Source organism: Ambystoma mexicanum, chromosome 5q (assembly GCF_040938575.1).
Source record: "Ambystoma mexicanum isolate Mex_15411 chromosome 5q, UKY_AmexF1_1, whole genome shotgun sequence".
Taxonomy (NCBI): domain Eukaryota; kingdom Metazoa; phylum Chordata; class Amphibia; order Caudata; family Ambystomatidae; genus Ambystoma; species Ambystoma mexicanum.
The window spans coordinates 38,702,713-38,727,016 of record NC_090933.1 but is presented as its reverse complement, the minus strand read 5'-3'; the positions used below and the strand labels follow the sequence as shown (position 1 = coordinate 38,727,016).

General features: G+C 48.5%; 1 protein-coding gene across 3 annotated transcripts in view; it reads left to right on the top strand.

Annotated features, from left to right (window-relative positions):
• Positions 1-24,304, top strand: part of PIGM (phosphatidylinositol glycan anchor biosynthesis class M) — a 141,871-nt gene that overhangs the window by 19,452 nt on the left and 98,115 nt on the right. Inside the window, exon 3 of one of the 3 annotated variants that reach the window (XM_069620472.1) lies at positions 16,624-16,734. The exons of the other annotated variants lie outside the window; for them this stretch is intronic. Within the exon in view, the coding sequence (XP_069476573.1) occupies positions 16,702-16,734 (33 nt within the window). The 5' untranslated portion in view covers positions 16,624-16,701. The remainder of the gene's footprint in view (positions 1-16,623; positions 16,735-24,304) is intronic. 3 annotated transcript variants of the gene reach the window in all.

Here is a 24,304-nt window from a genome sequence, read left to right as displayed (position 1 = left end):
TTGGTTTAACACACGCAGAAAAGATATAACGGATCTCTTTAGTGTCCTCTTTTATGATGATTTAATTTGATTATTATTGGAAACATTGGGCCTCATTACAACCTTGACAGTATACAGTTGGAATACCCGCCAGGATACCCGCAAAGGCTGTTACCGTTTTCGGCACTCGATCCGGATTACGAGGGATGGAGTAAATCCCCATTCATGGAGTCGAAGGGGATTTGCTGTGATTACCAGCACCGGCAACAGCAGTGTCGGTAATGAGGGCTTTGTTTGCCGGTAGGTCATCTGGCTTACCTCCAGCTTCTAGCTGGAAGTAAACCAAGGTGCCACACTGGCAAACCTGTAGTCGGGGCGGTCCGGTAAAGTGCTGGGAACCGCGAATACCGGCACTTTTTTACCAGACCGCTCAACTCAAAATAAGGCCCTTTGTAAGCTACCCCATGGCCACGATGTGTCAGGTTATTTTATTAGCAATAGGTTTGAGCTCAAACTAGTCTGAGCCAGAGCCTTGCCTCTGCCTGCTCATGAGGATGCATTGTCCTTTTGGTAAACCATTATTCTTTTAACGTAATCTATTGCTTTTACAACATTACTTCCCTGATGATCACATATAAATAAATCTAAATATAATTAACTGTTAATGTGTTACTGCACACAAAAGTATCTGTGGGGTTTGAAGTATTTAGTGGAACACTTCAGCATACCAATATCTGCAAGTATGTGACTTATGTTAGTAAACTTTAACATTGATTTGGGTCATAACATTGCAACTAAAATACCAAACCAACAGCCTGAATTAAAAGTTTGCACTAAAGCCTCAACAACTTAAATATGGAGCTCATGCCCACTTATATTTTCTTATTAACTTACATGGATAATCCCATTAGTAAAAGAATAGGATGCTTCTTAACAAACATTACTTTTGAAAGATAGCATGGATTTCAAGGCGATTAGGTATCCGGAGGGTATAGCATCTGTGAAGCACTTAATTCCAACCAGATGGTTTATTTTCACCATCTTCCGTTTGACTAATCGGACCAGGGCCTCTTGTTCCGTTGTGGCCCACGTATCATTTTTGACTTTCAGGTTGACATGGTTGGTGTGGCGCAGGATATACACTTGGTGGCTATGAAGTAATTTGCTAGAAAGAACACCAGCTATGCAAATATATACTTTAACATATTAAGGCAAGATGACTATACTTTACCAAGGAGGCATATATAAAAGGAGACGCCAAACATGTTCTACCTGTCCTTCTCACCATTTCTCTGATAACGAGTCAAAAAATGGGACATTTCTCTTCAGTTCAATAATAGGTGATACAATGTTCCTATAGAGATTCTTCAACTGGGAAATGTTGGGGATTGGCCATGACCAATATGGTGCTTAATTACAGGTGTAATATAGTCTATCAAAAATATGAAATTGCATCTGTTTGGTTTTACACAATGCTAGCTTTAATTTAATATGCAAGCATACCTATGCCCACTCTGAATCTGAAAAATCACTGGTTTGATCTTCTGTCCAATAATCGTGGTCTTTCAGCTGAGATGTGCTATTCTGCATAAAGATATCCTTGGAATCGATGCAAGTCCAACCCATGATTCCCTTTCTGCCTTAGACAATCTGACCAGCTGCAAGATGGAACCTTTAGTTACGTTCTAGAGCATACACATTGTCTTGGAGAGTGTAAGTACACCTCCATTGTACAGATCACCACAGACAGTATGTCCGCCCCTAGCCCAAGGTCGATTTCACTGACGGCAGTAGCAACATTTTGTAAGCTCCGGATGCAAATTCTCTTGCAAATGGAGTAAAATAGCAACTGCCATGCAATAGGTATGCTAGAATGGGGACAGATGGCTTAAATCCAGTGATGAGAGTTCATTATTCAACAAGCATTTCTTGAGATACGATGAAATTATTGTGATAAAACAGGACAAATAATGGGCTTCAAAATCTGGCGTGCCTAAATCATCCTCCTCATTTGGCCGTCTGAGAGTGCACAGAGAATCTCTACATCTACCATATCCCCAATATGTCTACTAATACTTTATATAGCTTTTTGAAAGCCTCCACTTGAATATAAACGAATGAGCCTGCAAATACATTTATAAGCTTCTGCAGGATCACCATTTTGCTGCATGCTTTTCAAGCAATCATAAAAAGTGTAGCCGAACCCCAGAAATTTAGTAGAGCCAGTAGCTTAGTGATGTGCCCATCCAACAATTGCTTGGGGTTTGAAATACATGTTTAGTCTGAGGTATTTAAATGTCCCATGTGCCCCTGGGTGAGAAAGGGTAGGGAATTACCTCTCATCAATGTTGGAAAGTATTCCCAATGGAAACCAGCGTTATTTATGTGCTGTTCTGTTTCCTACCCCCTGCTGTATATCTGTTCTGATGTTACCTCTGAAAAGCGTGCTGTTATGCATCTGTACTGTTGTATACCTGTGTAAAGAGCTCTGTTATGTATCTGTGTTGTTGTTTCTGATGCTTGTTAATCTGCTTAGAATCACATGCTGTGCATATAGTCCGACATCCAGTGTAACTGCAGCGTATTGCATCTTGTCTTTCGAGGATCGAAAGGGGACGTTGAAATGGGCGTGCCTGTAACACTATCCCTTACATGATGTGTAGTGTACCCAAGATCCCTCGCACGTCGAGTTACCTCAGATTGTTTTTTCCGCCCAGCTAACTGGTCGCCTTAATGCGGAGCTCTTCATAAAACATTGCATTATTGGTTTATTCTTGACCTTTGGTCGTTTGTTCTTAGTGTCTTTCCTCTTGACGGTTGATTCCTGTGCCACCGCCGAATACTGCTGACTACGGAACTTCGACGGCTGTTGATCCGGCCGGCGCTGCCGACCAAGTGGCCGGGCCTTCTGGCCGGCCTGTACAGTAGGGAGAGTGGTGTCGGGGTGGTCATATTCTTTTCAAGAATGCCTTTCCTTTTCCCCTCTCTTTGTTCACTTGGGTTTGTCGTCGCTATCATAATCCTGCGCTATGGACAGCTGCATTTAGATGTTGTCCTTGTTGTAATGCAAAATATCTGTGGAAAGACGAGCACCCCGGTGCAATTATTGTCTTCCCCTCGATCACCACGAGGCGTGCTGTGCAGCCTGTAAGCTCCTCCGTCCCAAAATATATTAAGGAGCGCCGTTTGAAGCGGTGGATGGCCTACGGTATGTCGCAGGCCGAGAGTTACTCCCCCGCCGCCACAGCCGCCGAGTGCGACGAAGAGGTTAGCGATGACCAAGGCTCCACTTCGGTAGCCATTGACCTAACGGTCAAAAGGTTCATGATAGAGGACAAGCACTATCAGTTCAAAGTTCTCCCCTTTTGGGATTGCCTCAGCACCAAGTGTGTTTACGAAGGTACTAGCAGTTGCAGCAGCACACCTGCACAGGGACTCCGTCCCAGTTTACCCATACCTCGACGACTGGCTCGTAACAGGGTATTCCTACGAGACCTTCCTGTCCAACACTGAAAAGACGATAGACCTCTTATTCAGCCTGGGATTCTCCATCAACGAGAAGAAATCCAGCCTAGACCACAGTCAGGTCAAGCAGTTTCTATGTGCTCTAATTCGGACAGAAGATGGCCCAATCTTCCCCTCTAACGAGAGGGTTCAAAACATGCTGTTTCAGATCCTTCAGTATGAGCCAGTTGAGAGGTAATGGTACGCAAAGCTATGTTAGAAATGACGGCGTCCTGAATTTACTTAGTTCCTCACGCACGCCTCTGCATGTGCCCCCTGCAAGAGTGGCTCAACAGCCAGTGGTGTCAGGCCAGCGGACAATGGGATGATCTAGTGGTTGTCCCGCCAGCCCTCATTCTCTCTCTACAGTGGTGGTCAAGGGAAAACCTCTTGAAGGGAAAGGCCTTCACCACCCCTGCAGTAGAAGCCACTCTCACGACGGACGCATCTCTCACGGGGTGGGGTGCTCACCTGCTTCAGCAGACAGCGCCCAGCGTGTGGTCCCCAGAAGTAGCATCCAACCACATATATCTGTTGGAGCTATTCACCGTATTCAAAGCACTGCAAGCCTTTCAGACACAGCTTCAGGGGAAAACGGTCCTGACCCTCACAGACAGCACCACGGCCCTGAACTACCTGAACAAACAAGGGGGCACGCACTCTCCAGGGCTATCCAAGCTGTCCCAGAACATTTGGAAATGGGCTCTCAAACACAGGAGGTTCCTGTTGTCCCAACACGTTCCAGGGGAACTCCATCTTCTCGCGGATGTGCTCAGCAGAGACTTCCCACTGCCCGTAGAGTACGAATGGCGACTACACAAAGACATTGTCTCCAACGTTTTCACACAATGAAGCTTCCCAGAGATCGACTTGTTCGCAACTCTGGAGAACGCTCAATGCCAAGATTACGCCTCCAGGTACCCCCAGAACCGATCCAAGGGGAACAGCCTCTGGATAATATGGTCAGAGAAATTTGTTTCGCTTTTCCCCCGGCACCTACATTTATTTCCAAGTTCCATGTGAACCAATCAATTGAACTACCTACTTTTTCCAGAACCCCACTAACGTGGCCGAAAGAAGCATACACATATCAGCTGTGCGCAGAGCAGTCATGTTTTACCTGGAAAGAATTAGACCACTAAGAAAGACAAACTAGTTTTTCGTTTCAGTGGCAGCTGGTAGAGAAGGCGATCCTGTCTCGAAATCAGCCATCTCTTGGTGGATTGTCAATTGCATCACACTCTGTTTCACACTTCATAAGAAAGAACTACCCTTGAAGCCTAGAGCACATTCTACTCGATGCACTGGGGCTTCCATAGAATTCATTGCAAATGTTCCCCTCAAGTCCATTTGCAAAGCGGCAACCTGGAGTTCTGTGCAAACCTTTACAAAACACTATTGCCTACACATTCATTCTAGGTCTGATTCTCAGGTCGGACAAGCAGTACTAAGACATATTTTCACTACTGTTCCTTCTCACAACCCACCTCCAACTCCGAGTACAGTTCGCTAGTCTATGCAGAGCATGTGATTCTAAGCAGATTAACGAGCATCAGACGATATGCATTACTTACCGTAAAAGCATTTCTGATGATTGTCTCTGCTCAGATTCACATGGGCCCACCCTTCTACCCTGCTTGGGTGGAAGGAACATAGGCGTCTTACTACTTTCTCTCTTTTATGTACTCGGTCACGATTATATTTTTTCTGCTATGAGGGAGCCTAATGACTATCGTGAGTTGGGTCCATAAAAGAGAGAAAGTAGTAAGACGCCTATGTTCCTTCCACCCAAGTGGGGAGGAAGGGTGGGCACATGTGCATCTAAGCAGATACAATCATCAGAAATGCTTTTACGGTAAGTCATGCATATCATACCTCTGTAAACGGCTCTGTTGCTTCTCGAAGCTAGGTCCGCACTAAATAAATAGCATAATTATTTAGTGCAGTTAATGTTATTTTATTTGTACATTTATGACAATGGCCAGACCCAGTGGTAGCACGGTGTTAGTACAACATAGGGGTGAGAAAGCAGTACAATAAACATGGATACAAGAAAAACTTGTATTCATATTTAACGGCCATGTTTTGGTTCGATTTTTAAAAGTAGTGAAAGATTTCTGTTTGGGTATATGACTAGGTAGTGCATTCCACAGAGTGTGCAGTGACAGAAGCTGACTCCACCAGCTCTTTTTCTCTTCAAGCGTGGGGTAAACTGTGAAATGCTAGAGTTGGATCTGAGTGTGCGTGTAGTGGCATTTACAGTGATGTAGTTGATGAGCTACTGGGGGGGCATCTTTGTGCACACAATGGTGAGTGATGGAGTGGGTTTTGAATTCTGCACTGGCTTTGATGGGCAGCCATTGGGCCTCGCGTCTAGCAGCAGAGATATGGTCCGATCGTTTGAGGCTGAGGGCAGCGTGCAGAGCTTTATTGGAGTTTTTACATGTTGGCTTTGGAGGTGTCCATAAGCAGGACATTGCAGTAATCAAGTTTGGAGAGGATTAATGCTCGAGTTAGTGTGGTGCAGTTGCTGGGGTAGAGGAACTGCCTACACAGAGCGAAGAGTCTGGCTGTGTAGGCAGTGGACGAGGCAAGGGCATTAATCTGTTCATGTTTAAGTCTCATTCGAGGTAGACCAATAGGGTTTTTATCCGTTGGTGGGTTGTCAATGCAGAAAGGTGAGAAGGAGGAGTCATGGTGTCTGATCCTGTGAGGGGATCCGATAACGAGGGGCTCCATTTTCTCATCTTTCAGACATAGATTGTGAGTGGCCATCCAGTTTTGGATGGTGCTGTAAACTACATTGATTTTGTGGCACCACCATCATAGTCGCCGGAAAGCGGGACAAGGATCTGAGTGTCATCCGCAAAGTAGTGTAGTTGATTCAACTGGCATCAAGGAGGCCAAAGAGGGGAATTTTTGTATGTGTTATAGAGGGTGGGCGAAACTCAGGAGCCTTGTGATACACCCATGGGTGCTGGGATGGCATCAGCAGCTGATTCCCCTATGAACACCCGACAATATTAGATCGACCAAGTCAAAGGCCGCAGAGAGATCGAGTAGAAGGGGGATTGCTATGTTGCCAGAGTCTCTGATGAAATCCATTTGTATTTTGAGGTCGAAGAGGGCAGTTTCTGTGCTCTGCCTGGGGCGGAAGCCAGATTGCTTTTTGCCGAGTAGGTGGCTACTTACTCTTACGTCCTGCTCCCTTTCCTCCATACTGCATGGGCGTCCCTCGCAAGGGACAGGAGACGGAACCTTTTTCACTAGAAAAATCATCTTCCCCTCTAAATTTAGAGGCGCAGCCCTGGGAGCATGCGTTGCCCTGACTGCGCCCTCCGGCGCCACACCCCAGTCCCCAGTCAACGGGAACAGGCCGAATTCACCAGCGCTCCTGGGTTTGGCTTCGGCCATGTAATTCCACGCGCGGATTCTTCCTCTTTCTTCTTTTGTCTTTTTTCAATAGGTACTTGGTCTTCAGACGCCACAGCTCCTCCCCGGCGCGTGTTGACTTTGACAGGGTTCAGCAGGTGCCCATCCTGCAACGGGCCCTTCCCAACTTCAGACCCGCATGCCCTCTGCCTTCGTTGCCTTGGCCCAGACCACGGTTGGCAAGCCTGTTCGGCGTACGGCTTGCTGTCCTCGAAAGCGGTGAAGAACAGACTAGCCAGGTGGAGGGAGCTCTTCCAACAGTCTCCTTCTGAGGATTTCAAGAGTTTTGTGAAATGAACGCCATCTGGTTAGCGATCAGAGCCTTCCTCCCACGTCTCAAGAGAAGGGTTGTCCTCATCCAGACAGACAACTTGACCATATGTACTTCATCAACAAGCAAGGGGGGACCTGGTCCCCGTCCCTGTGCAGACTGGCGATCAACATGTGGGAATGGGCCTTGGAGAACGAGATTTACCTCACGGCAGTCCACCTTCCGGTGGAATCCAACCTGGAAGTGGGACAGGCACAGCAGGTTGGGGGCAGACAACTACGAGTGGCAGCTGAACGACCTTGTTGCACAGGAGATCTTCCACAGATGGGGCCTCCCCCAGGTGGATCTCTTTGCCACCAGGCACAAGAAATGCCCCCAGTTCGCCTCCTGGCAGGGGCAGGGCCTAGGCTCCCTGGGCGACGCCTTATGGATCAAGTGGAATGGCATGTCAGCATACGCCTTCCCGCCCACTCCACTGATTCACAGAGTGCTTTGCAAGTTCAAGGAGTCTCACCATCTCAACATCATTCTGATAGCCCTGTGGTGGCGTAGCCCCGTGGTGGCCAGCCAGGCCATGGTTCTCGGAGCTGCTCAGCCTCTCGGAGGTCCTTCCACTCCACCTCCCGACAGGCCCAGCACATCTTCTGACTCAGCAGGGGGGCAAGGTCGTCTACCCTGCCCCTCAGAAGCTGGCCCTTGCAACGTGGTTCCTGAGCAGGTGACGCTCAGCCACCTCAACCTGTCCCAAGCCAATCTGGAAATCCTATAGTGGGCTAGGAGCAAGGCTTCCAGAGCCCGGTATAAAAGTAAATGGAACAGGTTCTGCCACTGGGCGCACTCCAAGGATATCGACCCACTGGCTTGTTCATTGGACGACGTGCTGTCATTCTTGACGCACCTCGCCAACTTCGGCATGCAGTGGACACCTGCTGCACATACCTCTCAGCCATTGGGGCCTACAGGAATTCGTAGGAAGGGGTCTTCTCCTCCTCCAACCCGATCGTCAGGAGACATTTGGCCAGACTCGCTAGACTCTACCTGCCCATCAGGGAGCCAGACCCCGTGTGGGATTTGAACCTAGACTTGGGCGACCCTCGCACACAAGACGTTTGAGCCTATGGTGTCCACGGACATCGGGCTGGTCACCATCAACACGGCTCTGCTAGTCGGTCTCACATCGGCACGCATGGTCAGCGAGATCCAGGCCCTAGTCGCCCCAGAGCCGTACACTTCCTTTCACAAGGACAAGGTGGTCCTGCAGACCCATCCGGCATTTCTACCTAAAGTGACATCAGCCTTTCACTTAAATGAGGAGATCGTCCTTCCTACATTCTTTGCTGACCCAAAGGACAAGCCTCAGAGTTCTGCACTGCCTAGATGTCAGGCATGCCCTGAAATTCTACCTGGACAGAACCAAGGGCTTCCGCAAGTCAGATGCCTGCTCATCACTTTTGGAGGCGCCAGGCTATCAGGCCTCCAAAGCCTCCATTTCCTGCTGGATGGTCTTGGCCATCAAGGAAGCGTACAAGGGCCAGCATAAACCCCTTTCCGGCGAACATGCATGCCCACGCAGTCAGGGCCAAGGCAACGGCCATCGCCTTTCAGCGCCATGTCCCCTGGCAGGTCATAAGCAGGGCGGCCACATGGGCCGCTTTTTGCAAGCATTACTGTTTGGATGCCGCTCCAGGTCAGATGCGGCTTTCGGACAGGCGGTTCTCCGGAACCTGTTTGCTTAAGAAGGGTCTCCTCACCACCCTGGGGCTACATTCAGTTGTAATTGCCCATGCAGTATGGAGGAAAGGGGACGGGACGTAAGAGTAATTATAAGTTACTCACCGTAGTGACTAATGCACTCTTAGTCCATAGTTCCCTTTCCTCCATACCTCCCACCATCCTCCCCCCTAATAATCTGGTGTCATTAGGCAATGCTAAATCTATTGTCGACGCGCCTTACGGGACTGAGCTGTGCAGCGGAGTCAGGGCAGTGCATGCTCCCTCGGCCACGCCTCTGCGCACCTCTAAATTTAGAGGGGAAGAAGATTTTTCTGGTGAAAAAGGTTCCGTCTCCCGTCCCTCACGAGGGACGCCCATGCAGTATGGAGGAAAGGGGACTATGTACTAAGAGTAAGTTAGTCACTACGGTAAGTAACTTATAATTTCTAGAAATTGTTGGACTTGCATGTAGGCTAGGCGGTCCAGAATTCTTAGATGGAAAGGGACAGTAGTGATAGGGCAGTAGTTAGGATAGCAGGGTATAGGGAGGTTTTCTTTAAGAGGGGGTGACCCATGCAGATTTGATCATGGATGGAACTGTGCTAGTTGCGAAGGACGCGTTTGTAAAATCGGTGTTGATGGGTGTAAGTGTGGGGGTGCAAAGTTTCACGATATGGGCAGCTGAGGAGTCTTCTTTACAACTGGAGGGTATGAGAGTACGAATGGTGGCTGCTACTTGCTCAGGAGAAACTTGGCTGAATGCAAACGGGGGGGGGGGTATAAAAGACGAAAGCACCACGAGGTAGGATACTCAAGTTGATCCCCTGAGACTTGCCAGTGAGCAGGGCTTTATTAGCATTCCTCTTGGATAGTAATGAGTCGGTTTTGTGGGTGAGGGCATCTTGTATAGTGGTACACGAGACTTTTGTCAGCTTGTGTACTAAATGTGGGGAGAATAGGAGTTAACAACTCTCGTAGGATTTCAAAAAGTTATTTGCTATTGGAACTAGCATTGGCAGTTCTGTCGTTATAGCTTTTAGATTTACAAAAGAGAGGACTGCTTTTTATGTATTAGAGGGCCAAGGTGGCGAGGGTCTGGCACTTCTCGGGGGAGGAAAAAGGGGCAGGTTTCTTTGCAGAGGTGCTCGAAGGATCTTTTTTCTCTGCGTAATTCAACGAGTTCCTCTGAGAACCAAGAGTTATTGGTTTTGTGAGGTTTAGGTACTTTGGATTTCAGTGGGGCGTGTATGTCGAGGGCTTGGAGCAGACTGGTATGGTATAGGGTAGCCAGATCATGGGTGGACTGGTTGGGATCTGGTGCATAGGTGCTGAGAGCTGTAAGAAGGGCAAGTTTAAGGTCTTCATGTGTCAGCTTCCATATGTTGAGGACCAGAATGGGGCTCAGGCAGGATTTTGTGGAGCTTGGAGAGGGAGATGGTGAAGTGTATGATAAAGTGGTTGAACCATAGAACTGTGTCAATAGCTGAGAGATTAGTTTGGAGGTTGGCCATGAGAATCCAATCAAGGATTCGTCCTTTGGCAAAGGTCGGAGTGGAAATGAGTTGGGTGAAGCACATGTCACAGAGTGCAGTAGCTTTGGATTCAGAAGCATCATTAAAGCCGAGGTTGATGTCTCTGAAAATGAAACATTTGGTTGCAGGTTTCATAGGGGGGCGTGATCAGGAGTGGAATGTCAAGGTCGGGGAAACTAGGTCCATTAGGCTGTCTATATAATTAGAAGCATATTCTAGGTCGTTTGAGGATCAGTCAATTGCAAGAGTAGCTGTTTGTGTCCTGGGGCAGGAGGCAGGTCCAGAATTGTACCATGTTTTTAGAGAGGAGGGCAACCGCACCTCCTGGTGCATCGGGCCAGTCAGATCTGTAGATGGTGTAGTCCGGAGTGAGAGCCAGGGACAGGAGTGGTCCAGAGGCATCATGGAGCCAGGACTCTGTGATGGCTAGGAAGTCTGGCTGCAGCTCTAGAATAAGGTTGTGGATTTCCACAGCATGCACACCTAGTGTCTTGTAATTGAGGGCACAGTTGACTGAGCCTGAAGGAAGCATAGTGGCAGGGTTCCTGGGAGAGTTGGGTAGCACCAGCTGTGCCTTGGTGTCACGCCTGTGCCACTGGCGCACACATTGGCAACCATCATGGACGATATGGCACTCGTTTATCTTCATAATACTCTTTAAACAACCCCTTTTCACATTTTGGTCCTTAATTTCCATTTGTACGACATTGGTACTTTCCTATTTAATTCAGCTAACTACATGTACCATAATGCACCTTGCTACAGCTATCAATTCCTGGCCATTCCCATTCGTCAGTATTGGAACCACAATCCCCAGAAGCCCTAGCGATCAGTGCTGCTTCCACCATCTCAGGACCAGAGAGGGAGAAGGCAGATTATCTTCAGGTGTGCTGCTCCAGGTGCTGCCAATTAGCCTGCCTCAGCACAGGGCAGGGCTTTATTTAAGCAGCTGCCTGCAGGAGCTCAGTCTCTTGCATCTAGAGTTCTCCCAGCCCCTTTATGCCTTGGGCCACGAATGTGTATGCTGTTCCTGTTGATGAATTTACCTGCTCCTGATCCAGTGCCTCGCTGCCCTGCTCCTCTGGGCTGACCCCTCGCTGCCCTGCTCCTCTGGGCTCACTCCTTGCTGCCTTGCTCCTCTGGGCTCCCTGCCTTGCAGCCTGCAACCCTCCGCTGCCTACAGCCCTGGTCCTTTGGGCTCCCTGCCTTGCAGCCTGCTACACTCCGCTGCCTACAGCCCTAGCCTTCCGGGCTCGCTGCCCTGCTCCTCTGGGCTCCCTGCCTTGCAGCTTGCAACCCTCCGCTGCCTACAGCCCTGGTCCTTTGGGCTCCCTGCCTTGCAGCTTGCAACCCTCCGCTGCCTACAGCCCTGGTCCTTTGGGCTCCCTGCCTTGCAGCTTGCTACTCTCTTCTGCCTTCAGCCCTGACCCTCTGGGCTCCCTGTCTCGACGCCCTGTTCCTTTGGGCCCGCTCCTTGCTGCCCTACTCCTCTGGGCTCTGTCTGCCGCCTACTACAGCTCTCTGTCCTGCTCCTCTGGACTCCCTGCCTTGCAGCCTACTACAGTCCTCTGCAATCCACTACAGTTTTTCTGCACCTTGTGCCATTCGTTACTGCAGCCCTGCTCCTTGTTTGCAGCCCCCCTATTTCCTGGCTGCTGCTCCCTTGCTCTCTTCCTTGTTTGCAAACCCTTGTTCTTGATCCCTGTCCTTCTCTTCCTTGAGTCCTCTGTCCTCCCCTTTAGTTTACCCATTTCCATTGTACTGTTTTTCCCTCATTTCCTTCTGCTAGATTTCTCTTAGACTTCCTTTTCCCTGGTTATTTATTTTCTTGTCTTCTCTTGTCTTATGTAAATCCTTTGTACAGAGCTTGACTGTTGGTTTCTGGCAGGCAACCTCTGCCCCTTCCCTTGTCACGTTTACATGTGTTGCAGACACCCACAGCTGTTGTTCCCAGCCATGAGCATACAGAGTGGGCCCCTGTAATAGTAATCTGTGCAGAAGGCTGGAGTTTCCAAAGGTCCGTGGAATACTCTTTTTCCATTTCTGCATACACCCCAAGAGGGAATCCAGTTTGTTTGTAACTTTTTGTATTTCTACTATAGTTGCCTACTTTTTTTCTTGTTGAGCTTCCTGGTGTGTGCTTATCTGTCACCTTACACCAGCACAGCCAACCCAAAACCTACCTGGGTGCCCTGTGCCACTCTTGACAGAGTGCCATTCGTGATAGAATGCAAGAGCCAAAAAATTCTTGTTCCGTAGGCAGGAAAGGCACACGCAGACCAAAGATGCTTTCCTTTCGGGTTAAGAAACCTCCGCAAAAATCTAAGTTTTCCTAAGGACAGCAAACAAAAAACCTAGTTTAAAAGACAGACTCGCCCTAGTAAACAAAGGTTAGCAAGCACAGTACTACACTCACTGGCTCTCTGACCCTTCTATGTATAACTACTTTGACATTTGCAACTATGATCCGCAGTCCCTATCTGTAGAAGAACTACAGCAAGATAATGAATTCTTGCAGATTTTGTTAGCCCAAACAGTGGAAAACACTCCTGCGCTTTCTGGCATTTCTTCTGACACTGCATTCGACATTCAGCCTGTACACGAACCATGTATTCCTTTATCCCAGGCTGCCCTGTCTCAGAACCAATGTCTGAACCCTGATACAGTCAATGATATTGCACTCATCGTGCAAGACTCTCAACCAGAGTACGTTGTGGCCAGAGTGATATGCTCAAGATCAGCTTGGCAAGCTACACAACCTCCCCAGACTGCTGATAACACTCATTTTACAAGACAAGACATTAAGTATCCTGAGGTTAAAGCCACTAGTCCTGGGTACAAAAGACCAATACTGACCATCGGTTGTTTTAATGCCTCCCCTGTAACTACTAACCACGATAACTCTAACGTCAGTCTTCATATTGCTACACCTGACTTTTCTGCTACACCAGATTCTGACGTTGTAGAACTGGCAAATGGAACATACCAGTTACAAGAACTGCTCTTACGCCTTAAAAGACAAACCGAAGACCTCTATGTTGAATTTGTCTATTTGCATTGTAAGAATCTAGCAAAGGGAAACAATTTACCAGACCATCTGACACTATGCCCAACACCCGACATTCTGTCTTTAAAGATTGACATGATAAGGCCTGGAATGGTAACACAGAAAAGAATACAGACTTATACAGAGCAGATGGAAGACCTGAACTTTGCATATGCATACCTTCTAAAGTTTGACCTAGCTCATTCACTTACTAGCCACAGTAACTTGGGCTGTTGTTCAGATAGTGAAGAATTAACTCCTTCGGTGGACCAAATCACTCACACTGCCTTTACACCACAAATCAAGTGTAATCATCTGACTGGAGATACCCCAGACCCATCTATCAACCCGAGCACACAAGAATTTGAAGGCCAGCCATCAGAAAGCCTACCCTTTCCTGATCATCCATCAGTCATGCTACCTGTTACAGAATCTGCAAGCCCAATCTCTGCTGCTCCGCCTGCTAGTACTCCTGAATCTGCTATTGATGCAGCATCTCCAGTCACTCTTACTGCAGTAGAAGCACCCCCTTCCTCTCTGCCTGCAAGGACAGTACCTGTTGCAACGCCAGTTAACAGCTCTCCTATTAAGGCTACAGCTCCGGTTGTTCCTGCTGGTGCCTCTGCAGCACCTAAACTACCAGACTCTACTCCATCAGTCTCAGTTGCGTCCCTGCCCGCTGGTACTCCTGTGGCACCTATACTCCCAGCTGCTACAGCACCTGAACTTCCGACTGCTATTCATGATCTCCCGGCTGCTGTGGCTTCTGAACTCCCTGCAAATCAGGGTGTCCCTGCAACATTTGTGACTCCTGAAGTCCCTGCTGCAAATCTTAATGTTGCCATTGCTGCTTCTGAATATTTGGAAGACCCTCCTAGAGCAACCTATTCAGCTGTATCTCTGGTTCCACCTTTCAGCACTGTACCGTTGCCAACCCTAAGGGAAACCACTACTTTCAAAGACATATATGCCATGGAGCCTGCAGCAGATCTTCACAGTCTCTCGGTTCATGAACTCACTGTTGTGTTTGGTGCCCCTAAGACTTTGTCTTTTCTGGATTCGATCTCAAGGGTTCTGAACATTGATAAAGATTCCTCCTGTAAAAGCTCTCACCTTGCAGCCTTACACAGCTTTTGGATCTTCAATATGGCCTTATTAGTATAAGACTCTCTCACGGTGTGACAGGCCTTGGACGTGCTCTTCTTGTTGGTCAGTCTTCAGGGGGCCTGGAGAGGGGCATACTGTCACGCCTGTGCCACTGGCGCACACATTGGCAACCATCATGGACGATATGGTACTCGTTTATCTTCATAATACTCTTTATACAACCTCTATTCACATTTTGGTCCTTAATTTCCATTTGTACGACATTGGTACTTTCCTATTTAATTCAGCTAACTACATGTACCATAATGCACCTTGCTACAGCTATCAATTCCTGGCCATTCCCAATCGTCAGTATTGGAACCACAATCCCCAGAAGCCCTAGCGATTAGTGCTGCTTCCACCGTCTCAGGACCAGAGAGGGAGGAGGCAGATTATCTTCAGGTGTGCTGCGCCAGGTGCTGCCAATTAGCCTGCCCCAGTACAGGGCAGGGCTGTATTTAAGCAGCTGCCTGCAGGAGCTCAGTCTCTTGCATCTAGAGTTCTCCCAGCCCCTTTATCCCTGAGCCACGAATTTGTATGCTGTTCCTGTTTCTGAATTTACCTGCTCCTGATCCAGTGCCTCGCTGCCCTGCTCCTCTGGGCTCCCTGCCTTGCAGCCTGCAACCCTCCGCTACCTACAGCCCTGGTCCTTTGGGCTCCCTGCCTTGCAGCCTGCTACACTCCGCTGCCTACAGCCCTAGCCTTCCAGGCTCCCTGCCTCGCTGCCCTGCTCCTCTGGGCTCCCTGCCTTGCAGCTTGCAACCCTCCGCTGCCTACAGCCCTGGTCCTTTGGGCTCCCTGCCTTGCAGCTTGCAACCCTCCGCTGCCTACAGCCCTGGTCCGCTGGGCTCCCTGCCTTGCAGCTTGCTACTCTCTTCTGCCTTCAGCCCTGACCCTCTGGGCTCCCTGTCTCGACGCCCTGTTCCTTTGGGCCCGCTCCTTGCTGCCCTACTCCTCTGGGCTCTCTGTCTGCCGCCTACCACAGCTCTCTGTCCTGCTCTTCTGGACTCCCTGCCTTGCAGCCTGCTACAGTCCTCTGCAATCCACTACAGTTTTTCTGCACCTTGTGCCATTCGTTACTTCAGCCCTGCTTCCTTGTTTGCATCCCCCCTATTTCCTGGCTGCGGCTCCCTTGCTCTCTTCCTTGTTTGCAATCCCTTGTTCTGTTTGCAACCCCTTGTTCTTGATCCCTTACCTTCTCTTCCTGGAGTCTTCTGTCCTCCCCTTTAGTTTACCCATTTCCATTGTACTGTTTTTCCCTCATTTCCTTCTGCTAGATTTCTCTTAGACTTCCCTTTCCCTGGTTATTTATGTTCTTGTCTTCTCTTGTGTCTTATGTAAATCCTTTGTACAGAGCTTGACTGTTGGTTTCCGGCAGGCAATCTCTGCCCCATCCCTTGTCGCGTTTTCGGTGTTAGACACCCACAGCTGTTGTTCCCAGCCATGAGCATACAGAGTGGGCCCTGTAATAGTAATCTGTGCAGAAGGCTGGAGTTTCCAAAGGTCCGTGGAACACTCTTTTTCCATTTCTGCATACACTTCAAGAGGGAATCCAGTTTGCTTGTACCTTTTGTATTTCTACTACAGTTGCCTACTTTTTTTCTTGTTGAGCTTCCTGTTGTGTGTGCTTATCTGTCACCTTACACCAGCACAGCCAACCCAAAACCTACTTGGGTGCCCTGTGCCATTCTTGACAGAGTGCCATTCGTGATACTTGGATGGTGTGTGTTATCGTGGGTTTTGAGGTGTTAGGATCTATTTGTGAAGATGGGAGCGAAGAGGAGTTATGACGACAAGTTCTGGACGGTCTGCGTCAGCGTGGATTGCCTAGGCATGCGGCTGAGTGGCCCGAAACCAGGACCCAGGAGGAGGGCAACTGGTGATGAATATCACATGAGCTTGGGAGAGTGTGTGCAAGGTCATAGAAGTGGGCTGGAGCATGTGGTGTGGTTGTAGGGAGGTGGGCTGGGAATTAATATCCATGTTTCGTGTTGTTTCAGAAGAGAACAGTCAGCCACAATTAAATATACAAACCCATGACCCTACATTAAGTGAAAGGAACCACGGCGTAGAAGTGGATGGTAAAAGACTGTTCAAGCCACTACAGAGAGGTATTTAATTGCAAGCGGGACCCTGAAGAAATTCCTGCTGATGAATTATCGTTTTGAGAAGAATGAAACATATTAGGTGTATGTAGTATGAATTGGTGAATGTATGAATTGAATTTGTGAGATATTGAATAGTGATTGAATTGTACTGTAATGAAGGCACTTGCACTTTAATTGTTTCATAGTGTTGGAACGCTGGTGTCTGATTTTGCACGGTAATGATCAGATGTGTGTGGCATTCATAACGTGTTAATCTACAATTGTTTGAGTATTGGTGTATTTAATTAATTTTAGTATTATTATGTACTTCATTAAATTTGAAAATGATTTGTAGAATGTCGTTCTGAAGTGAATTTGTGTTGTTGTTGTTGCGAGACTGTCCTCTTTTTGAAACCGCTAGACCTATTAGTGTTATTTTTGTAAAGGATAGCCTTCTGTAGAGGGGTTGCTAGATTGGGTCTTTAATTACCCTCTCTCATTTTATTGTGGGGAGGTGGGCTGGGCCATGTGGTGTGGTTTTAGGGTTGTGTGGGTGGGAGGTTGCGAGACTGTGCGTGGTCTGGGCAAGTGGGAGACCCCTAGTCAGTTCCAAGGGGGCTGTTTGGTGGGGTGTGCCACCAATCCATTTAAGTGTGGGAAGAAATGTGGAGGGGGAGTCGCAGGCATAGACGGTGCTAGGAACCCCGGGACATTCGGTGTTGTGATTTCACAAGACCATGGGTGTTGCAGGCATTTGGGAGGCAGTGAGCAAGGAGGTAACTGAGACCCTATTGTAGCAACGTGCCACTTAAGAAATATGCATCTAATTGGGCCGAGCAGGAGATGATGCAAACAATTGGGGGGGCAATAGGCTTTGAAACAGTTGAAACATCGCTTTTACAATATGCCGCTTGACAAACATGCATACAATTGGACAATGCAGGAGCTGATGCAGGCAATTGGGGGGCAATAGGCATTGAAGAAGTTGAAGCATTGCTATCACAACCCTGCCGCTTGACAAACATACATACAATCAGGCAATGCAAGAGCTGATGCTGGCAATTGGGTGGCAATAGGCAATGAAGAATGATTATGGGATACAGTAAGCTGCATAGGTATGCAAGGTCCACATTGTGGATCACGTGAGACTATCTGAGAAGAGCAATGTACTAAATGCTGCACCACACGGGTAAAGGCTCCTAACAAGGGAGTCTAGATTGACCGTAGTCCAGGTAGGTGGTCTGCATGGTTCGTTTGGGTGGATTTAGCAGCCCAGGGCAGTGGTTTACTGGATGCACAGGTCAGGCCGCGTGTAATAGGCTGCAGGAGGGGCTGTATAACTGGTATGGTGGGTGAGGGTCTGGATTGTGTGAGGGGAGTGGGAGTACAGCTGCGGGAGACCACTCAGTGCAGGGCTTGAATAAATCTTGAAGGGGGCGAGAGGGTAAGCGCATACCCCAGTTGGTCTGGAAGGATGGACTTGGAGAGCTCCGCTTTAGCCCGAGGGCCATGCAGGTGATGAATCGGCGGGAGGATCGGGTCGGGGCAGGCCGGTTCTGCATGGGCATGGCCTGATCTAGATTCAGTGGGTGCGCGAGAAGGGGCCCACAGCACCTCTTACCTGATGGAGTGACGTAGGTGCTTTCTGGCTCAGGCTCTGCAAAAGTGGAGGGCGGGTGGACAAAGAAGTATCCAGCAGTGTTTTTTCTTCCGTCAGGCCGACAGGCCCACAAAGACAGGAATGAGGGGCCTTGTAGCCGGGCCGGCTTTGCCTCCCGGACTCGGTCGGGCGGCTTCGTGTGTATTACCCTGCAGCCAGACTGATAGTCGTGGAGGCAACCAGCAGATTTATAATGGGGAGTAAGCTGGGAGTTGGCCAGATTTTCCAGGAGTTTGTCCAGGAAAGGAGTGATGGAGATCGGACGGTAGTTAGATGGGCAGGTAGGATCGTCTGAAGACTTTTCAAGGAGGCGGTGCACAAGGGAGTGCTTCAGGATAGAGGGGAAAAGATCCAGTGGCGAAAGAGTGATTACAAAAATCGCCCAAGGCTGGAACAAGGGTGTCAATGTGGTCTTTGAAGATTCTGGAGGAGCAGGGGAGCACCCTTTTGGATGACACTTTCATAGATCAGACTTGTCTAATGACGTCGTCGGGTGTTGAAGGAGAGAGAGAGGAGAAAGTGGGTGGCCATAATTCGTCCCCTGACTGCCCTTCTCAAAAAAGGGGTCTCTTTCCTCTGGTCTGCAGAAGCCCAACATGCATTTGTTTGTCTAAAGGAGCGTTTTACTTTCGCTCCCATATTAATCACCCTGTATCAAAATAAGTTAATTCTAGAATCCGATACCTCCCATCGTGCCTTGAGGGCAGTCCTCCTACAAGCAGATAGTCAAGGCAGGGAATGTCCGATGGCGTACCTTTCAAAGACCCTGTCTCCTGCAGAACTGAATTATACGGTACTCGAAAAAGAACTCTTGGCCATTAAAAGATCTTTCGAGGAATGGAGACTGCTAGGAGCCAAGTTCCCAGTGGAGGTATGGACGGACCATCACAATCTCTGAGCACTATGATACGCTCAGACCAGAAACACCTGACAAGCCTGGTGGGCTCTTTTTTTCTCCCCATACAATATAATCACCTTTATTCCAGGCAGAGTCTGCCTCTGGGCAGATGCCTTGTCAAGGAAGGAACCGGTATGGTTCTCCCATTTCCATTCCGAACCTGTCTTCCCTAAGGCAGTGTTTATGCATGCTATCACTGTCTTTCTAAGCAAGATTGAGATATTCTAAGCATCTGGAAACATAATGTCTGCAGATCCTTTCTAAATACCAGCTCACCAAGGGGAAGGGATGCTACTTTTGAGACCAGAAGGTTTACCTTCCAACAAGTTCTCTCCGGGAAGAAGTTCTTTGACTTTGCCATGATACTCACGCGACAGGGCACCGGGGTGTAACCAACACTATAGCACTTGTCCAGAGACATTTCTGGTGGCTGTCTTTGCCAACGAATGTACAGTAGTATGTCTCGTCTTGTGTAGTTTGCCTGCAGACCAAGGTTCTTCGCAACCCACTGGTAGGAAACCTAGTGAGGATGCCTTTACCAGACAAGCCATGGCAAATAATCTTCACAAACTTTTTAGTGGACTTACCTTCTTCACATGGTTGTACCGCAGTCCTGATTACCATTTACAAAACGAGCTCACTTCGTTCCTTTACCTGGGATCCCATCCACTGTACAAATGGCACGTATCTTTATTGACCGCATCTTTTCCCTTCTTGGACTCCCAGAAACAATAATTTCAGACGGGCTCACAATACACCTCTCGATATTGGAGACAGGTGTGCTCCATTCTCAACATCAAGCAGGCCTTAAGTTCAGGTTTTCACCCACAGACGAACGGGTAGACCGAGCGATTAAACCAGACCCTGGAGGGATATCTCCGGTGTTACATCTCCTCTGCCCAGGCCAACTGAAAGGAACTTCTTCCTTTGGCAGAATCGCGTACAATAATGCTTCTCACTTAAATCCAGTCCCTTCTATTGTACTTACGGGTATCACCCTTCAGTCTTCCCAACCCTGGTACCTCCTGCCACATCCTTTCCGGACTTTGATGGGCTAATTGAGAACATTCAGCAGAGCCATAAAACTGCTCGGATCGCCTTGCAGGAAGCTCAGGAGAAAGTGAAGTTCTTTGCTGACCAACATCGGACCTCTGCATCTAAGATCAACATAGGTGACAAAGTGTGGATGGCCTCCCGTTTTCTCCTGCGGCATTTGGTTCCTTCCAAATTATCACCCCCGTACTTTGGTCCTTTCTCTGTCCTGGGTCAGAGAGGGTCAGCTGCCTTTCTCTTACAATTGCCCCCCTCTTGGGACACGATTCACCCAATTTTTCATGTGTCGCAACTCAAGCCGGACGTCCGCAGCCATTTTCACCGGAGGGGGACTGCAAGACCTCCACCTGTCCCTACCACTTCTGGCCCTGAATTTGAAGTTGCTGGCATTTGTGATTCTGGTTACCGCAGGGGTAGTTTAGTTTCTGGTCGACTGGAAGTGGTATTCCCCTGCGGAACGTACATGGGAGCCGCATCTGCGGTTCATGCCCCTCGTCTGGTATGGCGCTTTAATCTATGGCACCTGGCTAAACCAGGTGCCTCTTCTCTTCGGAGGGGGCACACTGTCATGTCCCATAGGTACCGATGGAGGCGCATCGCATTGCTGTACTGCAGTTCTCCCAAGATGGCACCGCAGACAGCGTTGCAGGCATTCACAATGGACCTACGGTCCTGACTCCGCCCCCGGCTTCTGACTGTGTTTATCTGGTGTCCCAGACAGAGCAGCATTGCGTTGCTACTCCCTTCGTGGCTACACTCCTAAGCCCTTTTCATCCGCCATGACTTCCTCGCTCTCAGTCCCAGTCCCGATCGTGCTGTATTCTGCCCAGAGACCTCTCGTCTGCCAGTACGTCTCCTTCCCTCTCTCCCCTTTCCGTGATGTCACTAGGGTCTCACTATTTTAATACTTCCCTTCCCCCCCAGAAGCTGGCAGTCATTCCCATGCATCCACGGCACCAAGGCTTAGACTCTGTATAAACAGAAGCTTGCTGCCTCTCTCTTTCTCTTCTGCGGCAGCGACGCCTCTCTTATCCTTGAAGAAACACATACACGGTAGGCTTCATTTCCAACTCCTTACTTACCTTAGCGCCTCTTTACACTCAACAGCAGTATTCTTGAATTATATTAACTATCTTTCCTGCAAGCAGCCTCTACCCAGAACAGCCCACCTTTCAATACAGAGATCCATGCAAGCAACTAGCCTCTGTCTCTTTCTCCATTGAGGGTAATCATTATTTGCATATATTCAAGGTAAACTGAGTTCAATCTTCATTCCCACTTACTCTTCCCTTTATATTCCAGTGCCTTCAGAAGGACTCACAACAGCAGACTTCAAGAAATCCTCCTTCGAATCCTGCACTCATTGAACATTACCAGCAAGAACAGGGTTTTCTTCCCCAGAGGGTTTCCCTGGAAGCCTTGGCTATTCTGCCTTGGGGAAGTGTGGGGTAAGTAGGTAGATTCTCCACTCTGCCAGACTGCTTTGCCTGCTCCACGTTGGTGCCCTTTTTTATATTTCGCAATTTATGTGGTATCAGGGCTGTTAGATTCTCACAGTTCGAGTGGGCTCTGTCAGAGTGTGAGTCAGTTGCAGGTGTAGGAGGAGCAGAGAAAGTAGAGGCAAAGGCACCCCAAGACGTTGTGCGGAATCTAGGCTTATAATAGATTCTGACTGGGTAAAAGGCTTGTCCAATGATAATCACTTTGGGCATGTAGGCAGGAAATCCTACTAAGCAACCAGCATGGACTCTAGATTGCTGAGGGGTGAATGCGACCCTTATTTCCTAAAAGAACTGATATGGCTACCCAAACCAGAGCTGCATGGGCAATCGAGATTGCTGGAACTGGGCTGGAAGACATGGCGCAAAGCGTGCCTAGCTGTGGGAAACCCGACCCCATGCTCTCCGCAGGCGCCACTCGTGGCGCTACGCGGGGTGGATGAGCAACTGAGGAAAGGGATCAACAAACACTGGGAGCCGGTAGGCCTAGCGATCTTAGGAGATAAATTGGCTAGAGGGGAAGGCACTGGACTTCCAAACGATAGTGGACGAAACTGGGGTACATTTGGGCCAATATATCACATATACTAGAATAATTAAATGGGTGAAGAAAACGTGGTCCGAAGTAGCACTAGCAGAACAACCTGGCACTGCCATAGAAAAGATGTACGATATTTCGGAGGGAGGGCACAAAATATCCCGGATCTATGAGCTGGTGATGTCTAGAGTGTGTAAGAGTTGCTCCAATTGAGCCGAGACTGGGAGGAGGAAGCGGGAGAACCTATGCAAGATGGTCAGTGGGAAAGAGCCCAGAGATATCATAAAAAGGTGTTTAGGAATGCGAGGCTGCAGCAGATTCAGTTATGTCACCCATAGGGCATACATGATCCCCCAAAAGATTGCCAGATTCGGGAGTACAGAAGTACAAAAATGCCCCAAGTGCGGGGAGGTGGATGCCGGGATGATCCATATGTTCTGGGCATGCCCGGAGGTGGGAAACTTCTGGGAGGAAGTCAAGCTACGACTATCTGAGAAGGGAATTAAGCTAGATGTGGAATCTGTAAGGGCATGCATGATGGGGGGGGGGGGGGGGGGTTTACCAGACCACGCAACCTGAAACAGGTTTGCAAACTCAAGGACCTGGCCTACATTCTGGCCAAAAGGAGAATAGCTATGGGCTGGAAAGCAGCTCACAGGCCCAGATTAGAGGTATGGTGGAATGATCTCCTGAAATGGGCAGATGCTGAGACAGTAGCATTGTATTAGGCAGCCAGCAGAGGGGAGGATGCTGAAGTGGGACCTCTGATAGCATGGAGACAAATGGTAGCCACATTGTCGGGATCCTCCCATGCCGAATCCAGTGAATATGACACGTCCAAGAACGGTGAGGGGGATTAACCCTAAGAGAAGGGAAATCCAAGGAACTGAGGTGGAAGCTTGAGTTAAAAGTGGGGGGAGGTGGGAAGACAGGAATAAATCATATGTAAATGTATGCTAAGAAGCTTGTAACCGGAAATGTCGGGTGTGTTGGTTATGTTTTGTTTGTTGTAAAAATCAATCCAATGTATTTAAAAAAAAAAAAAGAAGCAACCAACATGGACAAAATAAGGAAAGACCAGGGAACAGGGGTGTCCCCCTGGCATAGTGGGCCCTAAAGCCCTGCTACATGGGAAAAGACCAGGGAAGGGAAGTGTCCCCCTGGCATAGTGGGCTCTAAAGCCCCTCTATGTGGGAAACGACCATGGAATGGTAGTTGGAACAGGAAAGGGGAGTGCCTCCCTGGCAAATAACATCTACCTCCAGAACAGTAGGCATAAGAGCTATCACACTGCTGCAGGAAGACAGACCATTATTATTTATTTTCCTAGGTGATAGTTTTGTGTTATAGTAATTTAGAGAGACAGAGTAGGTTTTTTGGCACAGGACTGTGGGCATTTTATTTTGAACATCCTGATAAAGACTGGTCTATTATTTAGTTGTGCTGAGGCAGGGAAACCCCTCATAGAATTAAGGACAGTGAGGTATTTTTCCTCCCCCCTTTTTGATTTCAAATAAAAAGCATTGTGAAACACACTATTGTGTCTGTGTTCTGTTACTCTGGAATCTCAAATATGGTGTCAGTTCGTGGGATGTATCCTGACTGATACAAACCAGGGAACCCTTAATTACCTCTACATGTCTCCAGCCATCAACCATCTATGCTCCTGACTATTAAACAATTGCATGGACTGGAGTTCCAGATAGAAATCTCTCGAGGGGAATATGTACAAACCAAACGTTTGGTATTCCAAAGAACAGAGGTCCCCATGTCTCAACAGAGACTTCTTTTTAAAGGACGACCTTTAGCAGACAACATCAAACTCCCAGACTATGCAATAGGTACCAATTCAAACTTAATTTGGTTGTTAGGCCAAACAAAGACCTACCACCCATTGGACTATTTGGAATGAAACCTAGTCTATGGAGACCAAGACAAGAACCAGT